At 40.7% G+C, this 25,850-nt stretch overlaps 1 protein-coding gene across 1 annotated transcript in view; it reads right to left on the bottom strand.

The window, feature by feature from the left end:
* MALRD1 (MAM and LDL receptor class A domain containing 1) overlaps positions 1-25,850 on the bottom strand; it is a 529,217-nt gene that overhangs the window by 357,301 nt on the left and 146,066 nt on the right. Inside the window, exons 10-11 of the mRNA XM_040352491.1 lie at positions 23,730-23,870; positions 10,917-11,023 (exon numbers count right to left, since the gene is read on the bottom strand). Of these exons, the coding sequence (XP_040208425.1) occupies positions 10,917-11,023; positions 23,730-23,870 (248 nt within the window). The remainder of the gene's footprint in view (positions 1-10,916; positions 11,024-23,729; positions 23,871-25,850) is intronic.

The raw sequence follows: 25,850 nt of genomic DNA, 5'->3' as shown, positions 1-25,850 counted from the left end.
GTTCGGTCCTTTAGGCTTCATGTAAATGGGACGTTTACAACCTCTCCTGAACGATTAAAAAAAAAAAAACACTTTAAAAAATATTTATATATATATATATATATATATATATATATATATATATCACTTTAAAAAAAAATCACTTAAAAAAAAATCACTTTAAAAAAAAAAAACACACTTTTGGGAAAAAAATAAGAAAACAGTAAAGTAAGCCCCCTATGTAGTCGGGTTAGATCTACATAGGGGGAAGGGTGGAAGATTGGTGGATATGCCCACTCTACCACCAAGAGGTCCTTTAATAACAAGAGAGGTAGGGTAGGAAATGAGGTAGGGTAGGAAATTAAAAGGTGCTAAGGTATAGTATTGTACCCACACAAATATTTTTTTTTTTGTATGTATTATGTTGTATCTATATGTTAATGTATATGTTCTATGTATGAAGAATTTATGAACTATATATTAGATGTTGATTTTAAAAAAACTGTTTTTTTTTAAGAAAGTTTGTAAAGATTTTTTCTATGTGAAAAGAATAAAAACAACTTAAATACAGTAAAGTAAGCCAATTTTATTTTTATTTTTTTAAATTGTGAAAGATGATTTTACACAAAGTAAATTGACACCCACCTTGTGGAAAAGCGATAAACGGTGACCATTAAAAATCTCGATAGGCGACATTTTAAAATTTCTACAGGTTACCAATTTTGAGTTACAGAGGGGGTCTAGTGCTGAAATTATCGCTCTTGCTCTAACGATTGCGGTGTTACCTCACATGTGTGGTTTGAACACCGTTTTCATATGCAAATGGAACTTACATATGCGTTAGCTTCTGTGCGCGAGCTCAGCGGAACTGGGTACTTTAATTTTTTCTTATTTATTTTACTTTTTATTTTTTTACAAGGTCCTTTTAAAAAGAAAAAATTGGGTCACTTTTATTCCTATTACAAGGAATGTACACACCCTTGTACCCTTGTAATAGAAAAAAATAAATAAAAAATTCCCCTTTAAGACCATTGGGCGGAATGCCTGACCTCACAAATGCGCTTCTGGAAGAATGGTCAAACATTCCCACATAGACACACTCCTAAACCTTGTGGACAGCCTTCCCAGAAGAGTTGAAGCTGTTATAGCTGCAAAGGATGGGCCAACTCAATATTGAACCCTACAGACTAGGACTGGGATGCCATTAAAGTCTGTGTGCATGTAAAGGTAGGTGTCCCAATACTTTAGGTAATATAGTGTACGTCTTGTTCCTCCACACCCTGTGTTTGGACTGATGCTCATCTCTCTCTACTCCTATCACTAAGCACTATCTCCTCCTTATGCTGTCCCTCTGAGCTTTGCTGTGCAGGGGATTTGCAAGAACGTGATACAAAGTCAAGTTTTGGTACTTACACTGCTTGCATTAAAAATTGTTGTTTTAAAGAAGCACTGCAGTCATTTTATACTGTATATTCCTGGAATTTTAAAATCCCAAGGCAGTCTGGCTCTAATCCTCATCTTTGCTTCAATGCTTTTGACTCAATAACTAGTGCAAGCTATGCAGGTCGGGAGACTTAAAGCGGAGGTTTATCCTCAATAGAAACTGCAGCTTATTAAGACCGGCACAATAAGTACATGTAAAGTCCGCTATAGATAATTTTTTAAATGATTCCAATACCTTGATTCAGGAGACAATACCAGGCATTTAATTTCCAAGCGCCCCAGTGTTTTCTGGGACTAGATCGCAATGTCTCCTGGGAGCACAGCATCATGCTTCCCAGAAGACGAGTCATAAGGCAGATCCACGAAATATCGCGGGATTTAACTCATCACGTGACCCATGCATTCACCGCTTCCCGGAAGCATTTGCTTGTGGGCTTTACTCTGCCCACAAGCAAAATGGAAACGGGCAGACGAAATTTTTATAAAGACAGATTTCATGCCGAACAAGAATCATGAAACATGAAAGATGTGAGTACAATTTTAATAACATTGCAAGAGTTAAATTATACCGGTTGTAAACCCGCATGAAATTATTATTTATTTTTTTCTCCTGTAAGGCAAAAGTCATAATGAGCTAATATGCACCGCATATTAGCTCATTATGAAATACTTACCTCGGAACGAGGTGTGTAGCACTTACCTGGTCCACGCCGAGCGAGATTTCATCTTGCCTTGGCGTGTCTTCCGGGTATCGCTGCTCCAGCGCTGTGATTGGCTGGATCGGCGATGACGTCACTCCCGCGCGTGCGCGCGGGAGATTTAAAACTCGGCAAGGTCCGGCGGCTGCCGGTCCTTTCGCCGTAGATCCCCCCTGCGCATGCGCCGCGGTGCATTGCGAGGGGAATATCTCCTAAACCGTGCAGGTTTAGGAGATATTCTCCTTACCTACAGGTAAGCCTTGTTATAGGCTTACCTGTAGGTAAAAGTAAAACAAGTGGGTTTACAACCACTTTAAGAAGAAAAAAAAAACATCCGGACCGCGGAACCCTCACTTTAAAGGGAGAGACAAACAGTGAGCGAAGGTCAAGACAGTGAATAAAGGGTTTTTCCAATGCTTTATTTTCCAGGCCAACACGGCCAACATCAACATCAATTGGGAAGGACAAAGTTGATGAATAGAGAGAGAGGAAGAACCTTGAAGTATCAGGCCTGGATATTAGATAGAGCAGTCAGTACTGCTCTGCATAGTACCAATTTGTAACTCGTCGCCATTCCAACTGAGTGGGTAAAGTGCCCCCGGACAGACCCTTTTTTACAGGCCTGGCAGCCAAGATGTCACTTAGGATTTCTGGGAGGAAAAGGCCTCTCTCACAGACCCGGTTCGGGCCTCTGCCACAGGCCAATTACAATAACTGAGCTAGATAGATAGATGGAGCGAATCCTCCCAGTAGATTTCTGCATTGGTCACCAGATGACAGCAAACATACCTGTCAGTACTCTGGTCACCGGATCCCCAATTGGTTTGTTCAGGCTCTGTTGGACGACCTGCCTCTGGGTCCCCCTCAAACCGACTCCCCAATCGAACGGCACCCAGCCTGGGATCCTTTTAGTGGAATCGGGAACCCAGCAAGTCGCTGGGGTCCCCTGGTACCTCTGGGTGAGGTCCCAAGTATGAAATTATGGCCAGGCGATGATTTTAGAACACATGACACCTGTCACAGATATACTCCTCTCCAGCACGCCCCCTGAGGGAAAAACTCCTCCGATTGGCTGATGGAGAAACTTACTCTGCCAGAACCCCTCTGGCGCCAACTGCTGGCCAGGGATGATATTGCATCCCTGGACCACAGACTGACCCAGCGGACATTTCTGGAATGACAGAAGTCCCACAATTTGAACAAATAGTGAATGGGAGCAAAGTAACTCTCCCATTCCCCACTAGCTTTAGCGTAGTGCCTATACTGATAGTAAGGGGGCGCTACACTTCCTTTACCTTAGTGCAGTCCTCCTTCACTTACCTCATCCTTCCATTTTGCTTTTAAATGTCCTTATTTCTTCTGAGAAATCCTCACTTCCTGTTCTTCTGTTCTTCTGTCTGTAACTCCACACCGTAATGAGAGGCTTTCTCCCTGGTGTGGAGAAAGCCTCTTGAGGGTGGAGGGGGCGAGCAGGAGTGTCAGGACCCTGCTGCTCGCCCCCTCCCCCCTAAAGAGGCTTTCTCCACACCAGGGAGAAAGCCTCGCATTACTGTATGGAGTTACAGACAGAAGAACATGAAGTGAGGATTTCTCAGATTTTTTTCCTTTACAACCCCTTTAACTTCATCTATAGGAAGTTAATATTTCCTCCTCAACATGCCTCTTCCCCTGATTTCTCTGTCGAAATTGATGGCACAACTATCAATCTGTCCCATGCCAAGGTATAATCCTGGACTCTAAACTATTCTTTCAGCCCCACATACAATCCCTGTCCAAAGCTTGTCACCTCAAACCACAAAAGACTTCCAAATACACCCCTTGCTAACCAACGACACCACAAAACTCCTAATTCACTCCCTGGTCATCTCTCGCCTTGACTACTGCAACTAACTCCTCATTGACCTACCTTTACATCAGGGGTCTCAAACTGGCGACCCTCCAGCTGTTTTCAAAACTACAAGTCCAATGAGGCATTGCAAGGCTGACCGTTACAAGCATGACTCCCACAGGCAGAGGCATGATGGGACTTGTAGTTTAGCAACAGCTGGAGGACCACCAGATTGAGACCCCTGCTGTTCATAGTCTACCTCCACTTCAGTCTATCATGAATGCTTCTGCCAGACTCATCAACTTTACCAGCTGTACAGTGTCTGCTATTCCTCTCTGTCCAATCCCTCCACTGGCTTCTACTCACCCTACAAATTAAATTCAAAATACTAACTATAACTTACAAAGCCATCCACATCTCTGCCCTCAACTACATCACTAACCTAGTTTAAATTACCAACCAAATAGTTCTCTTTGTTCCTCCCAAGACCTCCTGCTCCCTTATCACCTCCTCCCATGCTCACCTCCAGGACTTTTCCCAAGCCTCTCCCATCTTATGGAACTCCCTACTCCAATCTGTCCAACTATCTCCTACTCTGTTTGCTTTTAGACAATCCCTGAAAACCCTTTTTTTCAGAGAATCCTATTCTGCCCACACCTAACAACTGTACTTTTATTTTCTCCATCAGCTCCTTTCCCAACAGCTATTACCTTTTGTATTACTTGACCCTCCCTCCTAGATTGTAATCTCTAACGAGCAGGGCCCTCTGATTCCTCCTGTATTCAATTGTATTGTTACTGTACTGTCTGCCCTCATGTTGTAAAGTGCTGTGCAACTGTTGGTGCTATATAAAATCCTGTATTATAATAATAATAATAATAATAATAATAATAATAATAATAATAATAATAATAATAATAATATCATGCTTATTCTGGATCTGTCACTTGCTAAGTTCTTCAACAAGTATAAAGCCAGCAGCCCCTTAAAAAGAGGTTGACAACATGAGCGCCTGTATTTTTTTACCTTGACGGGTCCTCTTTAATGCCTCCACTTGCTGAAAGCGATGAACTATACTAAATTTGCCTAATTTACTAACAGATCTGCTCCTCTCCAATTTTTTTAAGTATTCCAATTGCTACAATGAACAGCAAGACTTTTTCCTTGTATTCTTATCTGCTGAACAACATCTGGAGCCACGTCTTCCATTCTTCCATTGGTAACACAGAAAATAAATAACCCACGACATTCTAGTCACAGACCCTATTTATCAAATGCTTCATTGCCTTTCAAGTGAGATAATGATCACTTTTGGTGATGTTGTTTCATTGGGGTGTTTCATCACATGATGGATTATGGCAAACATGCTCATATATCAGGCACATACACTACTCTGGTGGGGTTATATTAACATTTAATGGATGATGCAGGTAAACCCTATGTAGCGGTACCCCCAAAGGGGCGTCTACTTGTTGTGGCCCACCTGTCAAGGCAATGAAGAGTCTATTAGCTTTGTTTTTGTATTGTATTGTATTGAGGGGATTGACCTTGGATGGGGTATAGGAAGTATGGGATGCCCAGTGGATTTAGAACAAATAATTTTGACAACCTATATACACTCTGGTATATACAGTCCTCTCTTCCTCCAGCACAACTCTTACTTCAGACTATTACTCCTTAGCTCCTCCAGCACGCCCTTGTCCGGTGCTGGGCATATAAATTACAGCGGCGGATGTGTTTTGGAAGCGCCTGATTAGAGCCGGAGGCTCTAATAGGCTTCCTGATTAGAGCCTGTGGTCTCTAATAGGCTTCCAAAATGGTAAACAGCGGGTGCACTGCTGTGCATTTGCGGCTTACACAGTGCTGTGTTAACGAAGCAAATACATCGCTTCCCCAACACAGACCCGCCTCTCAGCCAATCAGGTGCACCGGATCTGGTTACCTGTCACCTGATTGGCTAAATCAGGCATCCAATCACAGCGTCACTGTGTCATAGCAGAAGACGGAAGAGGACGGGAGAGGGGAGAAGACATTGAGGACTCGGAGGACAGCGATGACCTGAGACAGGTAAGGGGGGGCACACTGGTGGCATTTGATGGGGCAAATCTGGCAGCACACTGGCGGCATTTGATGGGGCAAATCTGGCAGCACACTGGCGGCATTTGATGGGGCAAACTGGCAGCCCACTAGCGGCAATTGATGGGGCAACCTGGCAGCACACTGGCGCCAATTGATGGGCACACACTGGCAGCAATTGATGGGGCACACTGGCAACAAATAGCAACAAAACCAGGGACAACTTCCTCCCTATGTATAGATCTGATTTGTCTCCTCTTCTCCATGTACAACCCCAGATTGATCTCACTCCCAACGGCTGACAGTCTCTGTCAGAAAAGAAAATGCCCCTTAAAGTGGTTGTAAAGGCAGAGTTTTTTTTTTTTTTATCTTAATGCATTCTATGCACTAGGATAAAAAGCCTTCTGTGTGCAGTAGCCCCCCAATACTTACCTGAGGTCCCTCTAGATCCAGCAATGTTGCAGGAGTGTCTCAGCTGCCTGGTACTCCCCTCCTCATTGGCTGAGACATCAGGGCGACCCGAGAAGAGGAGGATCTGGGCTGTTCTGTGCAAAACCACTGCACAGGGCAGGTAAGTATAACGTTTGTTATTTTTAACTAAAAACAGTGTGTAGTATCACTTTAAGGTCTAGGAACTATCAGATCCTTCGCAAAGCACTAGACACTGATCCCAGTTCTACTAACTGCAGGAACTACCAACCCACCTGGCTGCCTCTTCATTAGCCCATCTGTCTGCTACTAAAGATCTCCCAGGGCAAAGTAAAGAAAATAATTAAGCCTACTGTCTTCCAAAAAGGTTTTCTAATTGTGACAGTCTTTCCCCTTTGCAAGTTCCTGAATGTGTTAATGTACTCACACTGTCCTCCTTGCTCTCGCTTCTTCTTAAGTAAGATTACTTTCAAATTATGATGCTGTCACAATCCTCCCAAACCACCCCCAGCCTGAGGCAGAGCCCCCCCAGCAGGAGTTCACCAACAGTCTCCTCAGCACTCCATCTTCCACCGGACTCCTTACCAGCATGACTCATCCATGTTCAAGTGCTGGCTTAGCCACTTTGCCAGGCCCACTGCCCCAACCCCTCCTAAGTATGCAGACCAACCCCCCTGGCCTCCATCCTCCAGTTTCCAGAAGGTTCACCAACCTTCCAGAACCAGCAGGAGGCACCAGAGACCTGCCTGTATGAGTTAGCCAGCCCTGAACTTCAGTAAACATTTGACCCAGAGTCAGAGACTCATTTTACCATGAGCCAAAATAAAAATGTGCCTGCACTCACACTAGTAGAACACTAGAGGGTGCTACAAAAGTGCAACTTCCTGTGAACAAACTACTTATCCCACAATCTCACTGATACAATGGAATAGAAAATACAATGAAGAAACTACAACTCACAATCTCTGGGTCTCTCAGTCTAGTGCTCTGCAGGTGAGAGCTAAACAGTAATTAGATCTGACACATACACAAACTGCCAGAGCAATTAATACAGAAATCACCATTTAGAGTTTCTTCACACTAGCACTCCTGTGGTGTAGTTGATAAAATTACTAATATGTCTATGTTATCTCTCTCTTCTAACCACTCAAATATTGTTCTTCTTTATTATTTTTTATTATTAATTTATTTTCTTTCTTTTTTTTTATTTATTTTCTTTCTTATTGCGATATATATATATTAGTAAGTGAGAAACATTAGTATTATTTCCCTTAATTGAAATTATGACAGAGTTATTCATCCCAGAGTCAAAACGAGAAACAGGTGTCTTACTTTCCCCCTTTTTCCTACCCCTCCCACCGTGCAAAGAAAATGTCTGAAGAGCTTTGAAAGGCAGCCTCGTGGCAAGGAACAGATGTGACGGGAAAAGGACCATATACGGATGAACCACTCATATACACACATATGTGATGACGTTTGCTTATGTCACTTTGTTTATATAAGGGGCAGTGACCGGATTAAAAAGCCTATTGATGAGGGAGAGCTCACACTGAACCATTGTGTCCCAGTGTGATTCTTTTTGCATGCATGCATTCACATCATCATAGATTTGGATAAGAGGCAGAATAGAAAAGCATCCTAGAATTGGACCAAGGAAAAATCTATTACACTCCCACGATTGTGATGTAACACAGAGGAAATGGCGCGGCATAGATTGGATGCTGTGTGATCCATACAAAAGAGAGCCTGTCCCTTTGGAGAATAAGAGAAGCAAGCTGAATGAATACATGGATACATGGGGAAAATACATCAGCCATGACACTTAAAACTGCAGCCACAACATGTGATCCCAAAGGGAATACACTAATACCTAGTTAAAGCAACAAAAGCACTTGAAAGTATGCAATGCATTAAAGAGTAAGATTTTTGTATTGCAGAAAAGAAATAATATGCCATTTCTGCAAACTTCTTCAAAGAAATGTTATAAGAAAGCATTATTTAACCCTTAGGCCTCGTACACACGACCAGTTTCCTCGGCAGAATCCATCAAGAAACTTGGTGGGAGAGCTTTTTTGCCGAGGAAACTGGTCGTGTATACGTTTTTCATCGAGGAAACTGTCGAGGAACTCGACGAACCAAAAAGAGAGCAAGTTCTCTTTTTCCTCGACAGGAGTCTCAAATTGGCTCATCGAGTTCCTCGTCGGGCTGGTTTCCAGCGAGAAACTCGAGCGTGTGTATGCTAAGAAACCCGCGCTTGCTCAGATTAAAGTATGAGACGGGAGTAAAAGTAGCATTTGTAATGGAGATAACACATTTTTAAAGCTGTAACAGACTAAAAAGTGCAAATCGTCTCTTACCAAACTTTTATTTAACACGCAAACACATAAGATTAGGAAAAGCAGCCCCAAGAGTTGTGCAAGTGGAATCGAACTTCCCCTGCCGTTGTATGTGTTGTACATCACCACGTTTGAGAACGAGGAGATTTTGTCTGTTACGTGTGTACGCAAAGCAAGCTTGTCGAGTTCCTCTACAAGCCTAACAAGGAACTCGACGAGGAAAATTATGTGTTTCGCCCGACGAGTAACTCGGTCGTGTGTACGAGGCCTGAGATATGAAATGGTTACTTTTTGATAAAATCTATATGTAGTGCTGCACTCTTAAGGGTTGCAAAATAAATCAGTACCCCCCCTGGTTGCCCTGACCCTGTGAGTCCTCTGCCACCTCTGACACCCTGCGTTCATAGATTTTTTTGCCTTTCCTCCAAATGACAGCAAAAAATAAGTAAATACACCAGGATTGAATAAAAAAGAAAAATTTACTTAATTAGATAAAGGGAAAATAAATTGAACAGTCAACTCCAGTTTCCCCTTTAAAATGTTGCTTCCTACAGGAATGCTATCAAAAACTAAATAACAATCATCTATCAGATTCAAACATTTAACAGTGAACACTAAAATCTCTGTGCTCAACCGGGCACATATAATGTAAATAGGCTACAGGAGAGCAGAGGAATGGCTCTTATGAGTGTCAGACCACTCTCTACTGCTCCTTCACACATAAATGCAGTAAATAACAAGTACAACTTTTAGCAAAGAGAACTTTATTGCAATTCAACATGCTCTTTCAGAGAGTTCTTGGTGAATTAGAGCTCTATGATTTTCAGTAAAACAAATCCCTGAAGTGGGGAGGGGGGTAAAAGTAGTCCTGTGTTGCTGTGTGGCACTCCGGTTGATCTTCAGCTAACTCATGATGTTTAATTGCATGCAAAGAAAGTTTGGATGGTAAAGTAAAACAACTGACTCAGTAAGTTGTGAATGAACATCAAACAATCTTCCTGTGTCAATTAAACCGTAACTGGATTCACAGTGATCACTGACTTAAAGATGTTACTTTCTGTGGAACTACAAGCAACAGCAGAACAATGTAAAGCAAAGATGTCTGTATATGGTGTCTATGATGTTTGGTATAGATCCTTGGAACTAAAGATAATAAGGAGTGCAGGAGACAATGGTGTCTATATACAGTGTCTATAAGATTGGGCTGTCACCCGCTCATCACACTGGAACAAGAGATGATGATGATGATGGTGGTGATGATGATGATGTCTCAGGAACGTGGCTCAAGGGATGACATTCAGCCTCCACCGCACTACGGCTCACCTGAATCTGAAACTACTGCAGGATGAATGGTATAGAAACGGCCTCCAGACTGCCACCGGACAACTAAGGGGAGTCCCTCCAAATATTTGCTGGATAATTCTGCAAGTACAGGCCGCAACTCAGCTGCAACACACACTATCACAGATTCCCTGCACACAGATCCACGCTGAGTCCCAGGCCTCAGTCCATCCCTCTTATAGTCTCTCCTCTCTCTGCTCTTCCCCATCAGCCAGCTGGTAGTTGTAGTTCCACATCATTCAGCCATAGGGTGAATCACATTCATACGGACTACATATGCCAAGATGCTTTGCTCTGCCGTGTCTCTGTTTAAGAATGTAACAGGTCAGCATCACACTCAACACTAGAGGGAGACAGCTCCCCCTGCAACAACGCTACTAGTGTCTCCTGATTGCAGGAATAGGTAAATATATCCAGCTCCTGGCTACATATATGGAATTGCAAATAAACAGATGTCACCATCATAATTAGAATTGACACTGTATTAGTTAAATGGGCGATTCTCTAGGATGATTATATCCCATGCCTTCATAAGGTGTGAGTTTGTTCACATGAAATGGTACTTAGATGCTTTTAAACTTTGTTAAACTGTTAAAATAAAAATAATTGGAGGCTGAGTATGTCCCAAATATTTCTCCATGGATAAACCCAAATGACAGCACAGCAGTAAACATAGCCATAACTGAACATGATAATAACAATGATTACTATATACAAACTTCATTATATCACTCTCCAGCTTTATAATGTCAAATTTGATTTAGAGCAGAGAACACAATGTCTAACCTGGCAAACAGCAGCTGTAGACGGCTTCACAGAAAAATCACTTTCCAGCTGGGAAGAGGCTGTTTTTTCTCCGTTCGCAGAATCCACACAAAAGTACACAAAGTTTCCTAAAAATAATAACCCTCAGTTATAAAATGGAATATTCTCATTATGCCGTACATAATCTGTAATAATAGGATGCAGAAAATGATGTTATGTAACAATGATTGCAAACAATTCTGCAGCACCATTGTCTGCATATGTTGTTCTATTGTACAATCAAAAAAAAAAGAAGAAAACGAACAGTAAAGAAAGAATTGTATAACCATTTCCTATTCAAACAAGTAATCCCAGGCAATAGGTGAAATCACTCAGAAGGCTAAAATGTAAACTGTAATAAAAAAAAAAGAAAGTTCACTCAGTTCACTCAGTTTTTTAGCATGCTAAGAAACATTTGTCCGCTGGAAAAAGTCCGCTCGGCGGGGAATCCGGTCCGGTCGGCTGTACACACAACCAAACATGTCTGCTGAAACTGGTCAGTGGACCAGTTTCAGCAGACATGTTCGGTCGTCTGTACGAGGCCAAAGGCCCCATACACACGATAGAATCCATCCGCTGAAAAATCCCAGCAAATGGGTTTCAGCGGATAGATCCTATGGTGTGTACACTCCAGCGGATCTGTTTCCGCGGATATTTCTCCCCTGGGATGGATTCCAGCAGATCGAATATTTGCTGACATGCCAAACAAATCTATCTGCTGGAATCCATCCCAACGGATGGATCCGCTGGTCTGTATAGACTCACCGGATCCATCCGTCCGAAGGGATCCCCCGCATGTGTCGTAATGATTCGACGCATGCGTGGAATTCCTTATATGACAGCGTTGCGCACGTCGCCGCGTCATAATCGCGGCGACGGCGCGACACGTCATCGCCAGAGGATTTCGGCGTGGATTTCAATGCGATGGTGTGTACACTCCATCGCATAGAAATCCGCGGAAATCCTCGAGAGGATTTATCCGTGGAAACGGTCCGCTGGACCGTATCCGCGGATAAATCCTCCCGTGTGTATGGGGCCTAAGAGACCAAAAATGTAAGATTCTGCCAGATTTGCTCAGAATGCAGGGTTCAGGAATGCATTGTGCTCAGAATGCACTGTGCAACATACACTGACCTACCTGACACAAAAGCAAAGTACACATAAAAGACATTATGAGAAAAGATGAGCATGGAGATGAGTTTTGAATAATCTCAGATGATTTATTGCACTTTATAAAATCTGGACATTATCGAGTATGCAATAAACTGGCTGACCATGCTAGGTGAACAGAGCACTGTTGAAGGTTCTAAATCTAAAATAACTGGGCCTTTACATAACATCCTACTCAAGTTGCAGAACTACAGTCCCCATTAACCCTCAGCCCGAATATACAGAGTGTGTACTTGAAATATTATCTCAGCAGCTCAGTATCAGTCTCAAATTGTGCCATGTTGTCCCTCTCTATTTAGCTCTCAACTATGCAAAACCTCACCTTCTGAGTCCTGCAGCTCGTTCCCGCCGCACGTCTTCTCCTCATGCTCTCTCCCAGCAGGTTGACGCCCAGTACGTCAGCGCTGTTTTGTTTTTTTTGCAGCCGCTTTAATTGGTTAGCAGGTTAGCACGTGACCTCATTCTATGTCACGCCCACTCTGACACGTCACCGCAAGCACAGAGAAAGCACAGAGAAGTGTGGGAAATGTAGTTTGTGGGTGCGGTGTGGCAGTGTGATGATTCCATTATATTTTCTGTGACATTTCTGGCGTGCCGATCGAAACGGCTTGCCGTGCCGGGAGCGGCACGCGTGCCACGCGTTCGCCATCACTGGACTAGGACTTCTTCGTTAAACAGACTATGTTGGGAGAAGATGACAGGAAAATGCAGGCACCTAGACGTGCACATACCTGCAACAGTCCCCCAAACAAAAGCACCAACACTTCCGGATATACCCTAAAACCTTTAACCACCCTTTCCTATCTTCTGTACATTCCTATTGTTGGCGAGGCTACCGTCATATGGACAAATAGTTGCAATCTCATTCTGACATTACAAGAAAGACTAGGTACTGTTACCACTGGGGCAACCAGTGGGTCAGAGATTTGACTACCTGACCTCAAGCATCAGCAGTGCAGTGTGTGAGGTCAAAAGGTTAACAAGACAAAGATCAGTACTGTATTTAGGTGATGTCTGACCTTCTTACAACCAAGCTAAAGTGTGAAGCCTAAACAAAATAAGTATAGCTAAATAATATATTCGATAGATAGTAATTGAGGTACACTTGTTGGCAGACCTTACATTTATGGTAGCAGTCCCCAAAAACAGGCATCTCCAGATTTGAATCCCCAAAACTTCATAGTCCTTTTAGGCCCCTATCAACCACACAGCATCCAGGTAGATAACTCTCCAATCCCACATTTTCTTTTGGAAAAAAAGCTTATTATCCCATATTGCAGTAAGGAAAAGTAGGAGGTATGTCAAGTATCAACCAAAAACCTGTACGGCCTCTTACTTGCCAAACAGAGTGCTGAAGTTTTAGGAATCTTTGAGTGCTCAACAACATGGTGCCATCTTTGTAGACCTCAGGCCACTTTAGGTAGAGCAAGCTTACAATTTCTAAATATTTAGATCCCTGCATTGTGATTGGTTTTCTTTAAGCATCAGTTATAATGCAAACAGAAAATTTCAATTTTTGATCTTCTAATTTTCCAAACTTAAAAATAAGCACCATGTCTTCTTTGAAACGTATATTTTATCTAGTCATTTTTGAACTTGGTAGTTTTATGTTGTATGGACATAAGCAAAAATACAGTGATTTAAAATATTTTTTTTGCTTTGGAATCAAATATAGGAAATGTTGTATTTCTTATTCTATTGAAATCTAAATTATACATTGTCAAGACAAACCCCTGGACATGCATTATGAATTTGCCCATGTATAATTGAAGAGCCATGTTAGCAAGTGTCTGGATCACAAGCTGATGCCGTATACAGGTTCAAGGAGAGCGGGAAGTAAGATCAGTCAGTAATGAGGAGGTGAAGTCCCTAGATGATTAGGATAAAGGAGAAGGTGAATACTATTACCTTTATTATGGCTCACAAGGAGTTATGAAGAATAGCTTGAAAACTCACACAGTGTACGTCTGTGACCTTCCACTTTATCATATGCCAGTCTGCATGATAACACAAGGTGACCACTCGCAGTAAGGGAGTCAGCTACAGAAGCTGTGCAGGCCTACTTGCTTCAAAAAGTTCCTACACCTATAACATGGAAGTGTCTTCCAGAACACAACTACAGAGCAGGTGACTACTTGTATGCCAGTGAATTGAAGAGTCTTAAGCTTATATGTTATTCCATTTTACTCATCAGCAGTAAGCTCACAAGACATTCTATAAAGAATAAAATAGCACTACTCCTACCTTGAATTTTCTTCTCTTATCCATACTTCCCAACATTTTAAATTAAGACAGAGGATGACCCATGGACACAAGGTACATAGGGAAACAACATGCTCCTGCCAGGACCCCGTTATGCAAACCAGGAATTATTATGCAAAAAGTGATTGGTTACGCCCACAGGTGCTTTTTATCACCACTTTTCCTTTATACTGTTTTCTCAAAATAACAAATGCAATCACTGAGATTGGACGATAAGGTTTAGTGTTGTATAACACTTTTGGTAATGAAAATGTATATCCAGCTAAAACTTTTTTTTAGTTTTGGATAGAGCAGGAAGGATTGTGAATGAATGAATGAATGAATGAAAAACTTATAAAGCGCGGCGCATGCGAACTGAATCGCTTCTGGGCGCTAGTTGTTCGTGTCTCATGACATCAAAAGAGCAGAGTTTTGATTCGTCTTCTGAAAGTCAGGTGGTTTTCCTCCAACCGAATGCTGGTTGGTAAAGCGTTCCATAGTCTAGGACCCTGAGAAGCAAACCTTCTTTCTCCTTTGGACTTGTATTTGGTTTTTGGTACCCTGACCAGATTTTGGTCGGTGGATCGCAGAACGCGATTCGAATTGTGAGGTTCTATCTTGTCGCAAAGATATTGCGGAGCCTTCCCATGGATGCACTTATGTGTCAGGCAGAGTGCTTTAAATGCAATTCTGTCTTTTACTGGCAGCCAGTGAAGGGTTCTCAACGAAGGTGAGATTGATTCCCATTTTTTTTTCCCAGTCACCAGTCTGGCGGCCGTATTCCATATCTTGTTGTATCTCCCTAAGTAAGGCTCCTTTAAAGAGATTTCCCCTTTTATACTAGTGACAACAACTTTTACAAGATAGTAAGTAAGGGGAAATCTGCAACAGGGACACAGACGGCAATATATATATATATATATATATATATATATATTTTTTTTTATATATATATATATATATATATATATATATATATATATATATATATGTATGTATATATATATATATATATATATATATATATATATATATATATATATATATATATATATATATATTTTTTTTTTAGAAAGGAAGAAAAGCCTAGAAGCCCTCTCTGCATTTTGTTGCTGTCTGACCCTGTTGCAGATTTTCACTCTTCCTGTATAGTGAAACCATGAATTGGCTTTAATGGAGTCCCAGGCAGCAATTAATACATCAAACCATGCTGCAAAATCTCATATACCTCATCTATGGGGGAGGCTGCTTTGCTAAACAGTGACACCATGTAAATTCAAAAAAAAAAAAGCCAGCTCTCCTACTGAACTTTCAAGATGACTATAAACTGAATTCCAATATCAGGAAAATCACCAATGTTTTTCGGGGTAAGCAGATAGAGCCTATACAGTATATGTGTGCCTCAATTTATTTTGCCGTTGGGTAACAGATTTTTAGTTAATGCCTTTTCCCATCAACCATAATTGGTGTTCATTTAGTTGGCTGTAGATATACGGTAAGTAGTCAGTACTGGTATAAAGCCTTTTAGAACCCAAGGTGAAATGGCCAAAATGCATCCCCTCCATGAGTTGTAATCTACTTCAACAGTATAGGTTGCAGGTCTGGCCCTTTTTTCTCCCCCACTTCTCCTAATAGGCCCAAGACTGCCCAGCCCTGTACATGAATACAGATGCCAATTTTTTGAGTTGGCAATTGTATAATCACATGTACAAAAGCAGGGCCAGATTTCTAGAAAGGAGATATTGGTCAGACCCAGGGTGACATAATTTAAGGATTACCCCATTAGTTCACTTTTCTTCCACAGGTTTTTACATACATTTTTTATATTCAAGTGCTGTAAAAATAAAGTAATTCACATTTGATCAAAAGCTGTATATACTGGTATTTGTTTAAAATATACAAGGTCGCCATTTGCAAAGATCTATGATTATAGAATGTACTGTATAATGGCTTGCATGGTCCGTGAAAGCATACTATTCAGAAAAAAACTTAATACACAAGCAGCCATTTTGTAAACTGTCAAATGGTACTTATCATACCTAAGTCAGTGAGCCTTAGATTCCTATTGGGGTTAAAAGTTGCGTACATGGTGCACTGCACAAAACATTGGAATAATAGTGTTTGAAAGTGAAAGGCTTGCAGGATATCTAATTATTCTTACATGTCCTGTGAACAAGAAGCTCTATCTAAACCAGGTGAAGACAAAAATGCATTCCTGACTATATGCCGACAACAAACAGGCAGTTGTTACAATATGGGCAACAAACAGGCAATTGTAGCTAAATAGGCAAACGCCGCAAAAACATAGGCAATAATGACAACCCTCGAGCAATGGCAATAACACTAACTTTACAGGAACCAGGAAGGTGAGGGTGCTAAAAGCTGGCTCTGTTATTTTGGGTGGGAATACCACTTAGTATTTTCATCTGATATACAGTGCCTTAAAAAAGTATTCCTACCCCTTGAAATGTTCCACATTTTGTCATGTTACAACCAAAAACATAAATGTATTTTATTGGGATTTTATGTGACCAACACAAAGTGGCACATAATTGTGAAGTGGAAGGAAAATGATAAACAGTTTTCAAAATGTTTTACAAACAAATAAACAGCATCATGAAAGCCAAGGAGCATACCAGGACAAGTCAGGGATAAAGTTGTGGAGAAGTTTAAAGCATGGTTAGGTTCTAAAAAGATATACCAAGCTTTGAACATCTCACGGAGCACTGATCAAACTATCATCCGAAAATGGAAAGAGTATGGCACAACTGCAAACTTATCAAGACATGGCCGTCCACCTAAACTCACAAGCCGGGCAAGTAGAGCATTAATCAGAGAAGCAGCCAAGAGGCCCATGGTAACTCTGGAGGAGCTGACGAGATCCACAGCTCAGCTCAGGGAGAATGTGTCCACAGGACAACTATTAGTCGTGCTCTCCACACATCTGGCCTTTACAGAGGAGTGGCAAGAAGAAAGCCATTGCTTAAAGAAAGCCAAAAGAATTCCCGTTTGCAGTTTGCAAGGAGCCATGTGGTGGACACAGCAAACATATGGAAGAAGGTGAGACCAAAATTTAACTTTTTGACCTAAAATCAAAATGCTATGTGTGGCAGAAAACTAACACTGTACATCACCCTGAACACACCATCCCCACTGTGAAACATGATGGTGGCAGCATCATGTTGTGGGGATGCTTTTCTTCATCAGGGACAGGGAAGATGGTCAGAGTTGATGGGAAATGGATGGAGCCAAATACAGGGCAATCTTAGGCCTTGTACACACGGTCGGACCGAACCGATGTGACTGGTCGGTCGGACCGGTTTCATCGGTTCACCTCTGAAGTGGCCGTGGGGCCTGATATGTGTACACACCGTCAGTCCAAAATCCGATCGGGTCAGAACGCGGTGATGTCAAACACACGACGTGCTGAATAAAACGAAGTTCAATGCTTCCAAGCATGCGTTGACTTTATTCTGAGCATGCGTGGGTTTTGAACCAATGCTTTTCTGTACTAACCATCGCTTTGGTCCGATGGGGCAGCGGTCCATCGGTTCGGTTTTGAAGCATGTTTTAACATTTTGGACCGAAGGAAAACAGAACAATAGCCTATACACATGGTCGGTTTGGTCCGATGAAACTGAACTTCGGTTCATTCTCACCGGTTCGGTCCGACCGTGTGTACGGGGCCTTAGAAGAAAACATGTTAGAATCTGCAAAACACTTGAGACTGGATCGGAGGTTCACCTTCCAGAAGGACAACAACCCTAAACATACAACCAGAGCTACAATGGAATGGTTTAGATCAAAGCAAAAGGTGGTTCTACAAAGTATTGACACTTTTCACATATTTATTTGTAAACATTTTTGAAAACCATTTATCATTTTCACTTCACAATTATGTGCCACTTTGTGTTGGTCTATTACATAAAATCCCTAAAAAAAAAACATTTACATTTTTGGTTGTAACATAAAAATTTGGAAAAAATTTCAAGGCGTATAAATACTTTTTCAAGGCACTGTAGATATAGCAGATTACAGTCAGGCAGCACCATCAGAGAACTTAAAGGGGTGTATTTACTAAAGGCAAATAGAATGTACACTTAGCAAGTGCAGTTGCTCCAGAGCTTCGTATATGAGATAAGATTTCACTTCGCAAAGAATACCCAATTACATGCAAGGAAAATAAAAAAACAGCATTTTAACTTGCACATGATTGGATGATGGAAGTCAGCTGAGATTCATCTCATTTAATGAGCTGTGAAGTAACTGCATTTGCAGAGTGCACAGTCAATTTACCTTTAGTAAATCTATCGTAAAAATCAAAGATTACATTTTTTTTGTATACATTTTAGGAGTGGAAATGGGCTGAAAACCCCATTGGGTCTTATTGTTTTGCCCTGATGACCATTGTCGCAGGGACAGAAAGGGGGTTATTTGCTAAAGGCAAATCCACTTTGCACTTCCAAGTGCAAACTACAAGTGCAAAGTGTACCTGCATGTGCAGTCACTGTAGATCCGAGGGGGACATGCAAGGAAAATAAAAAACAGCATTTTAGCTTACACATGATTGGATGATAAAATCAGCAGAGCTTCCCTTCATTTCAGATCTTCCCCTCAGATTTACAGCGACTGCACATCCAAGTGCACTTTCAATGCAATTTCAAGTCCACTTTGCCCTTGTAGTTTGCACTTGTAGTGCAAAGTGGATTTGCCTTTTTTGTAAATAACGTCCATTGTGTTTTACTTTACAATTCACAAAATTGCTCTAAACATGCAAACATTTTTTACATATTTTTTTTTCTTTAACCACTTAACGACCGCCTCCTGCATACATACGTCAGCAGAATGGCACGGCTGGGCAGATGTGCGTACAGGTACGTCCTGTACATCTACCCAGCCATGGGTCCGAGGCTCCGGGACCGCGGGACCCGATCGCCGCTGGGGTCCCGCGATCGGTCCCCAGAGCTAAAGAACGGGGGGAACGCGTGTAAACACGGCTTCCCCGTGCTTCACTGTGGCGGCTGCATCGATGGTGTCATCCCCTTTATAGGGAGACACAATCGATGACGTCACTCCTACAGCCACACCCCCCTACAGTTGTAAACACACACTAGGTGAAACATAATTCCTTCAGCACCCCCTGTGGTTAACTCCCAAACTGCAACTGTCATTTCCACAATAAACAATGCATTTTTTCCTGTGAAAATGACAATGGTCCCAAAAATGTGTCAAAATTGTCCAAAGTGTCCGCCATAATGTCGCAGTCACGAAAAAAATCGCTGATCGCCGCCATTAGTAGTAAAAAAAATTTTTTTTATAAAAATGCAATAAAACTATCCCCTATTTTGTAAACGCTATAAATTTTTCGCAAACCAACCGATAAACGCTTATTGCAATTTTTTTTACCAAAAATATGTAGAAGAATACGTATCGGCCTAAACTGAGGAAAAAAACAATTTTTTTATATTTTTTGGGGGGATATTTATTATAGCAAAAAGAAAAAAATATTGCATTTTTTTCAAAATTGTCGCTCTATTTTTGTTTATAGCGCAAAAAATAAAAACCGCAGGGGTGATTAAATACCACCAAAAGAAAGCTGTATTTGTGGGGAAAAAAGGACGCCAATTTTGTTTGGGAGCCACGTCGCACGACCGCGCAATTGTCAGTTAAAGCGACACCGTGCCGAATTGCAAAAAGGGGCCTGGTCCTTTACCTGCATTTTGGTCCGGGGCTTAAGTGGTTAATATGATTAGTGAAAAAAAAGGAACCTTTAAGTCTGGCAAATATATATATATATATATACACACACAGAATAAAAATACAAAATATCAGAAAAAAATTAAATAAAAACTATTAAATCATTAACCTTTGACAGGCAATATAGTATCTATCAAAAATATATACAATATTGTGCCAAAGAATAATAAATTGGTAGTAGGAAGCTGCTAACACAAAAAAAAAAAATTGTAACAGTGCAAGAGTGATAAAGTGTAGCGCTAAATGGAACAGGATATGGCGGCGGGTTTACACTCCAGCTATGAATTACGTAGACTGGAAGTTCTGTGTATAGGCAACATAAATCAGATATAAGTTGGTGGAAGAGACACATTTTTTGGAGTTTGATTCTGTTGATATTGTTCCTGGTTGTGAAATGTTTTACAAGTTTCTCGGCCAGAACAAATTTATTAAATTAGCCCTGTGCATTCTTGAGGTATTTGGAACTCTGTGCTTTAATATTTATAGTCATTTGTTTTTACCTTTCTGAGCCGTGGCTCACCCAACAGTTCCTGTGATCCTCGGCATCATAAATAAATGAAGACCTCTCTAAGGCAACTGCAGAGTGAATTATTCTAAGAGGTCTTCCAAAGTGATCACTAATTCATCGAACACTTTTTCTTTCCATTTGCTAGCTGGTTAGTTAAAAGCTCACTATAACAAAAAATATTTCATTCTGGTAACACAATACAAGATAATAGAAGTGTATTTCATTTTTTTCTCCACATTTACATGCAGTTCTAGCTGCCTAAAAAAAAAAGCGGCAGTTGGATGAACCATGGAACACTGCTAAGGATTTTTACAATCCTCAGATTTTATGAAGAAAAAAATCAACTTGCTGTAACTGTTCAAAGTGAAAGTAATGTCCACTTTTAAACTTGTACCTACAAGAAAGCCCAGTGGCAGCTGGTGCTCAATATTTTGGGGGTGGCACACCAATGCCGCCACCCCCGACCCCCCCCCCATTCTCTGCGGAAGATGGATGGGAAGGTGGCTGGGAGGAGAATCAGGAAGACATTAGTGAATATTAATTCGCTATTGTCACATAACTGGGTGGGCTCAGGGTGCAGTGCTCTGTGCCCCAAGCCCACCCTTTTTTTTAAGCCAATTAAGGCTCAGGCTCTGATCATGTGCTTGAAAAAAAAACACCCATTAAAATCAAGCGCCCTGCATGTAGATTAGGAGCCGGGCACATGGATTAGGGGGGCTGTGCCCCGTATGGACGGGCCTCCACTGGGTAAGCATATAATAAGGCTTACCCGTAGGCACAGTGAATATCTCATAAACTTGCACTGTTTACCACTTACAGACCGGAAGATTTAACTGACGCTGTACTCAAACAAAATTGATGTCCTTTTTTTCCCACAAATAGAGTTTTCTTTGGTGGTATTTGATGACCTCTGTGGTTTTTATTTTTTGCGCTATAAGCAAAAAAAAAGTTACAATTTTGAAAAAAATATATATTTTTTTTACTTTTTGCTATAATAAATATCCCCAAAAATGTTTTTAAAAATCAAATTTCTTCATCAGTTTTGGCCAATATGTATTCTTCTACATATTTTTGGGGAAAAAACGCAATAGGCGTATATTGATTGGTACTGCAATATTGCGGCAGACAGATCAGACACCTTTGACACAATTTTGGGACCACTGACATTTATACAGCAATCAGTGCTATAAAATGCACTAATTACTGTATAAATGTCACTGGCACTAGGGGGGCGATCAAGGGATTAAATGTGTTCCCTCGTTTGGGTTTCTAACTGTGGTGGGGAGGGGACTGACTAGACTAGAGGAGGAGATATATCGCTGTTCCTAGCTAGTAGGAGCAGAAGATCTGTCTCTCCTCTATTCACAGAACAGGGATTTGTGTGTTTACACACACCTTCCTGATCTGGCTCTCCTGCCCGCGATCGCGCGTGGCCGGCGGTCATCGCAACCGTCGGCCACATGCATCGTCTTCTCCACCGCGCACCGGGCGCACACGTGCCTGCTATAAGCATTTAAAGGGCCGATGTACAGCTACGATGGTTCGCGGGATCGTGTTGATCTGCCGCAGTATAATGATGGTGGCTGGGTGGCAAGTGGTTAAGAGATATTCACATGGGATGCAGCCGGTGATGTCATCAGTGCATGGGCCCTGAAGAGACATCATACCCGTGCCGTAGATTCAGTTCTCCATGCCGGGGCTTGCGTAGGAGTGCTGTCATGGTGGCTCTGGCCATTCATACAGCCGGAGATCGCAAACCCAGAAGGAAGACGGAATGAGGATGGAAGTGCCAGGGAGCCGTGACAGCGCTGATCTGGAGGGCTCTGTGTGCAGGTAAGTCTGTCATAATATGCTGGCATGTGGTGCATGTTAGTACATTATGACTGTAGGAGGACCTGATCTTTTTACATTTTTGGGGCTGTTTTTTAAGCTGGAGTTGGACTTTACTTTTCACTGACTTTTAATAAAGAAAAAAACTAAATTGAAATTTGCAAACAAATTTGAGTTATGAAACTGAACTCTAGGCAGATATAAATTACACAAATGAATGTAGCTCTATAATCTTTAATACAACATTGTATGTATTTTTTAAATACAAGCTGTATGAGTACCTGCTTTGACATGGGGTCAAACTTTTGCAGTCCCCGTACTGCAAAGCTCAGACTGAAGGAGGGGGATGCAACACAAGGAGCCAGTCAGGTGTGCTGGATTGCTTAAGTGCTAGCAAGGAAAACGCTGATAGAAGAAGATAACAGAATGCCAGAGAGATAGCCTTATCAGTCATCTGCTTTTCAATTCCTGAATTTGACCTAGTATTAGCTTTTTGTACAGCAAGGCCAATGCATGACAGGAAGAGGCTATACAAGGCTACCAGTCAGTTTATGTGATGACACAGTTAATCACTGCACTGCCTTTTCTTTACTGTCTGGTCACAAGAAAGGTCCAGAACAAACTGGGCTCAGAGGAAGTAGGTTGAAGTATGCTGGCCATCAGACTGAGGTCATCTAGAGGCAGAAACAAAGGTTCTGTGGGGGAAATCTCTGGATTGCAGGCAAGAAAAGTAGCAGAAGTTTGTTTTGTTCTTTTATCTTCATTGTTAGCTTTTTCTTTTTGGCTGGAGTATGGTGTTAGGTGGACCAATGCAAATTCAAACTCTAATGCCACATACACACAATCGGGTCATCCGATGAAAATGGACCGATGGATTTTTTCATCAGATCTCCGATGAAGCTGGCTTTCATCAGTCTTGCCTACACACCATCAGTTAAAAATCCGTTTGTGTCAGAACGCGGTGACGTAAAACACTACGACGTGCTGAGAAAAATGGAGTTCAATGCTTCCGAGAATGCGTCAACTTAATTCTGAGCATGCGTGGATTTTTAACCGATGGACTTGCCCACAGACGATTGTTTTTTTCTATCGGTTTTTTAACCATCAGATAATTTTAAAACAGGTTCTAAGTTTTTTCACCGATGGGAAAAAAACGATGGGGCCCCCACACGATCAGTTCGTCTGATGAAAAAGGTCCATCGGACCGTTTTCATCAGACGAACCGATCGTGTGTACGCGGCATAATACTGATGTTCACAAGAAACATTGTAACTAAAAGAGGCACTCACCATTCTGTGATGTATGGTCTTTCTCCGGCAAAACTCCATTGTGTAACTCAGTTTTATCGCTTATTCTCCACGCCAAGCCAATTGTGTTCAGTGCTTTCCATTCACAGAAGCCAGATTCAAAGTCGCATCTTTTAAAATTACCTAAGAAAATACATATTGAGCATTTAAAAATATTTAGATTTTTTTTTTTATCCAGTGTACAACAATCATTTTTGGTAAAAAGCAATGAAGAGAATTAACAAAGACTGGCGCATATAGAATTTTCCTCAATTTTCCAAAATTAATATATTAATATGTGAAAGGTGACAAATTAATAAATCTAGAGAATGTAAAATGTTAATTTGGTGCATAGGAAAATATTAATGTAGATTACTGTTCAACTTTGTACTTTATACTCTATAAAACTTACAATAAAACTAAGTTTAATTTTTTTTAGAAGAAATGTTACATGGTAGAAATAATATAGAAATAAATCTCTTTTGCCCAAATGTGTTTTTGTGGTACAATAAGTGGCAGGAAAAAGCAATTTGTTGTAAAAAGATGGTATTGAAATGTACTGTATATGTTATTTTTGGACAAACATATATCGTTTTAAGTATATAATGTTTTACACATTTGTTATATGCATCACAAGATTACATAAGTTTTCACAAGAAAGTTAAATATATAAATGTGGCCAAAAAACATTGGCATTTGCGAGAGGAGAGCAGATATGGGGGAAAATGTGAATGATTATTTAACAACTCAAGTTTTCTGTTTAAAATGATTTATGTATATATTTTAGTTGACTCTTTTTCATTCATTTTCAGTCCTACATTTACTTTAATTCATTAACCCCATTTTAAAATATAAATAAAGGTGAGACTTTTATTTCGTTTTGGAGAATGCGAAATGCGATTAGAACTGCCAAGTTTTTATTAGACATGTGCATTAGTTTTCGTCCGTTTTCGTCCAAATGCATTTTAACAAACGATAACGAAAGCACAGAAAACGAAAACCGAAAGATAAACAAATGCTTTATTTTCGTTGTGGTAGAATGTGCCTAACCTTAACTCTATTAATCCAATATTATTCTACATAAAGAGAAAAGATTCGACATTATAGAGACATGAAGAAGATTTGACAAAGAGAGAAAAGATTCGACATAGAGAGACATGAAGATTTGACATAGAGAGACATGAAGATTTGACATAGAGAGACATGAAGATTCGACATAGAGAGACATGAAGAGTCAAAAATTTTTATATATATATTCTGTCGAATGTATTTTTTTAACGAAAAACTAAATAAATAAAAACGAATTTCGGGAGTAACTACATAAATGTATTTTTCGGACGAAAACAAAATTACGAAACAAAATATTTCAGTGTGCACATGTATAGTTTTTATTGCTGTCTTTGCCCCATTAGGGAAATCCAAACTCTTTTTCTGTTGGCTTGTAATTTTAATATAAAAATGTTATCAATTTCAACAAATAAATAAATGTTAATAAATTTACTTTGATATTTTAAGTACCTCACTTTAATTAGTTCTTAAAACACACCTTTTATATTTACAAAAATAATTTATAATATTGAATAATCTAGTCAAAACTTTTAGGGTATGTGCATTTCCATATTCTAATTGAGTTACATTTACTTAAAAAAAAAAATCTTTTCATTTGACTGAAATTGTGGGAAGCATACACTTATTACGAGGTAAAGAGTGTATATCATAGGCTCTTTACCACTATTGGAGATGCAGTGTGTCAGAGTGACACACAGCAACATCGATCGCCGCCCTTGCGGGCGCACGATCGTGACTTGTTCTGCTGGACGTCATATGACGCCCAGTCAGGATAACGGAGCCACATTTGTACATAAATACATTTGTAAAATAAGTTTTACCAACTTAAATAAATTGAGTAAGTTACAAGAAAAAATAAGCTAATATCACTTAAAACTATGGTCAAGTAATAGGCCAGGTTAGCAGCAAAAACTGTCAGGTGTAGTGGTTAGCACTTTCACCTAGCAGCAAAAGGGTCACTGGTTTAAATCCCGACTATGACATGCATGGAGTTTACATGTTCTCCCTGTGCTGCTTTGTGTTTCCTCCCACACTCCAAAGACTAGTAGTGTATTT

The sequence above is a fragment of the Rana temporaria genome, chromosome 5 (genome assembly GCF_905171775.1).
Source record: "Rana temporaria chromosome 5, aRanTem1.1, whole genome shotgun sequence".
Taxonomy (NCBI): domain Eukaryota; kingdom Metazoa; phylum Chordata; class Amphibia; order Anura; family Ranidae; genus Rana; species Rana temporaria.
The sequence above is the reverse complement of the archived record's forward strand: the minus strand, read 5'-3'. Positions and strand labels throughout refer to the sequence as shown.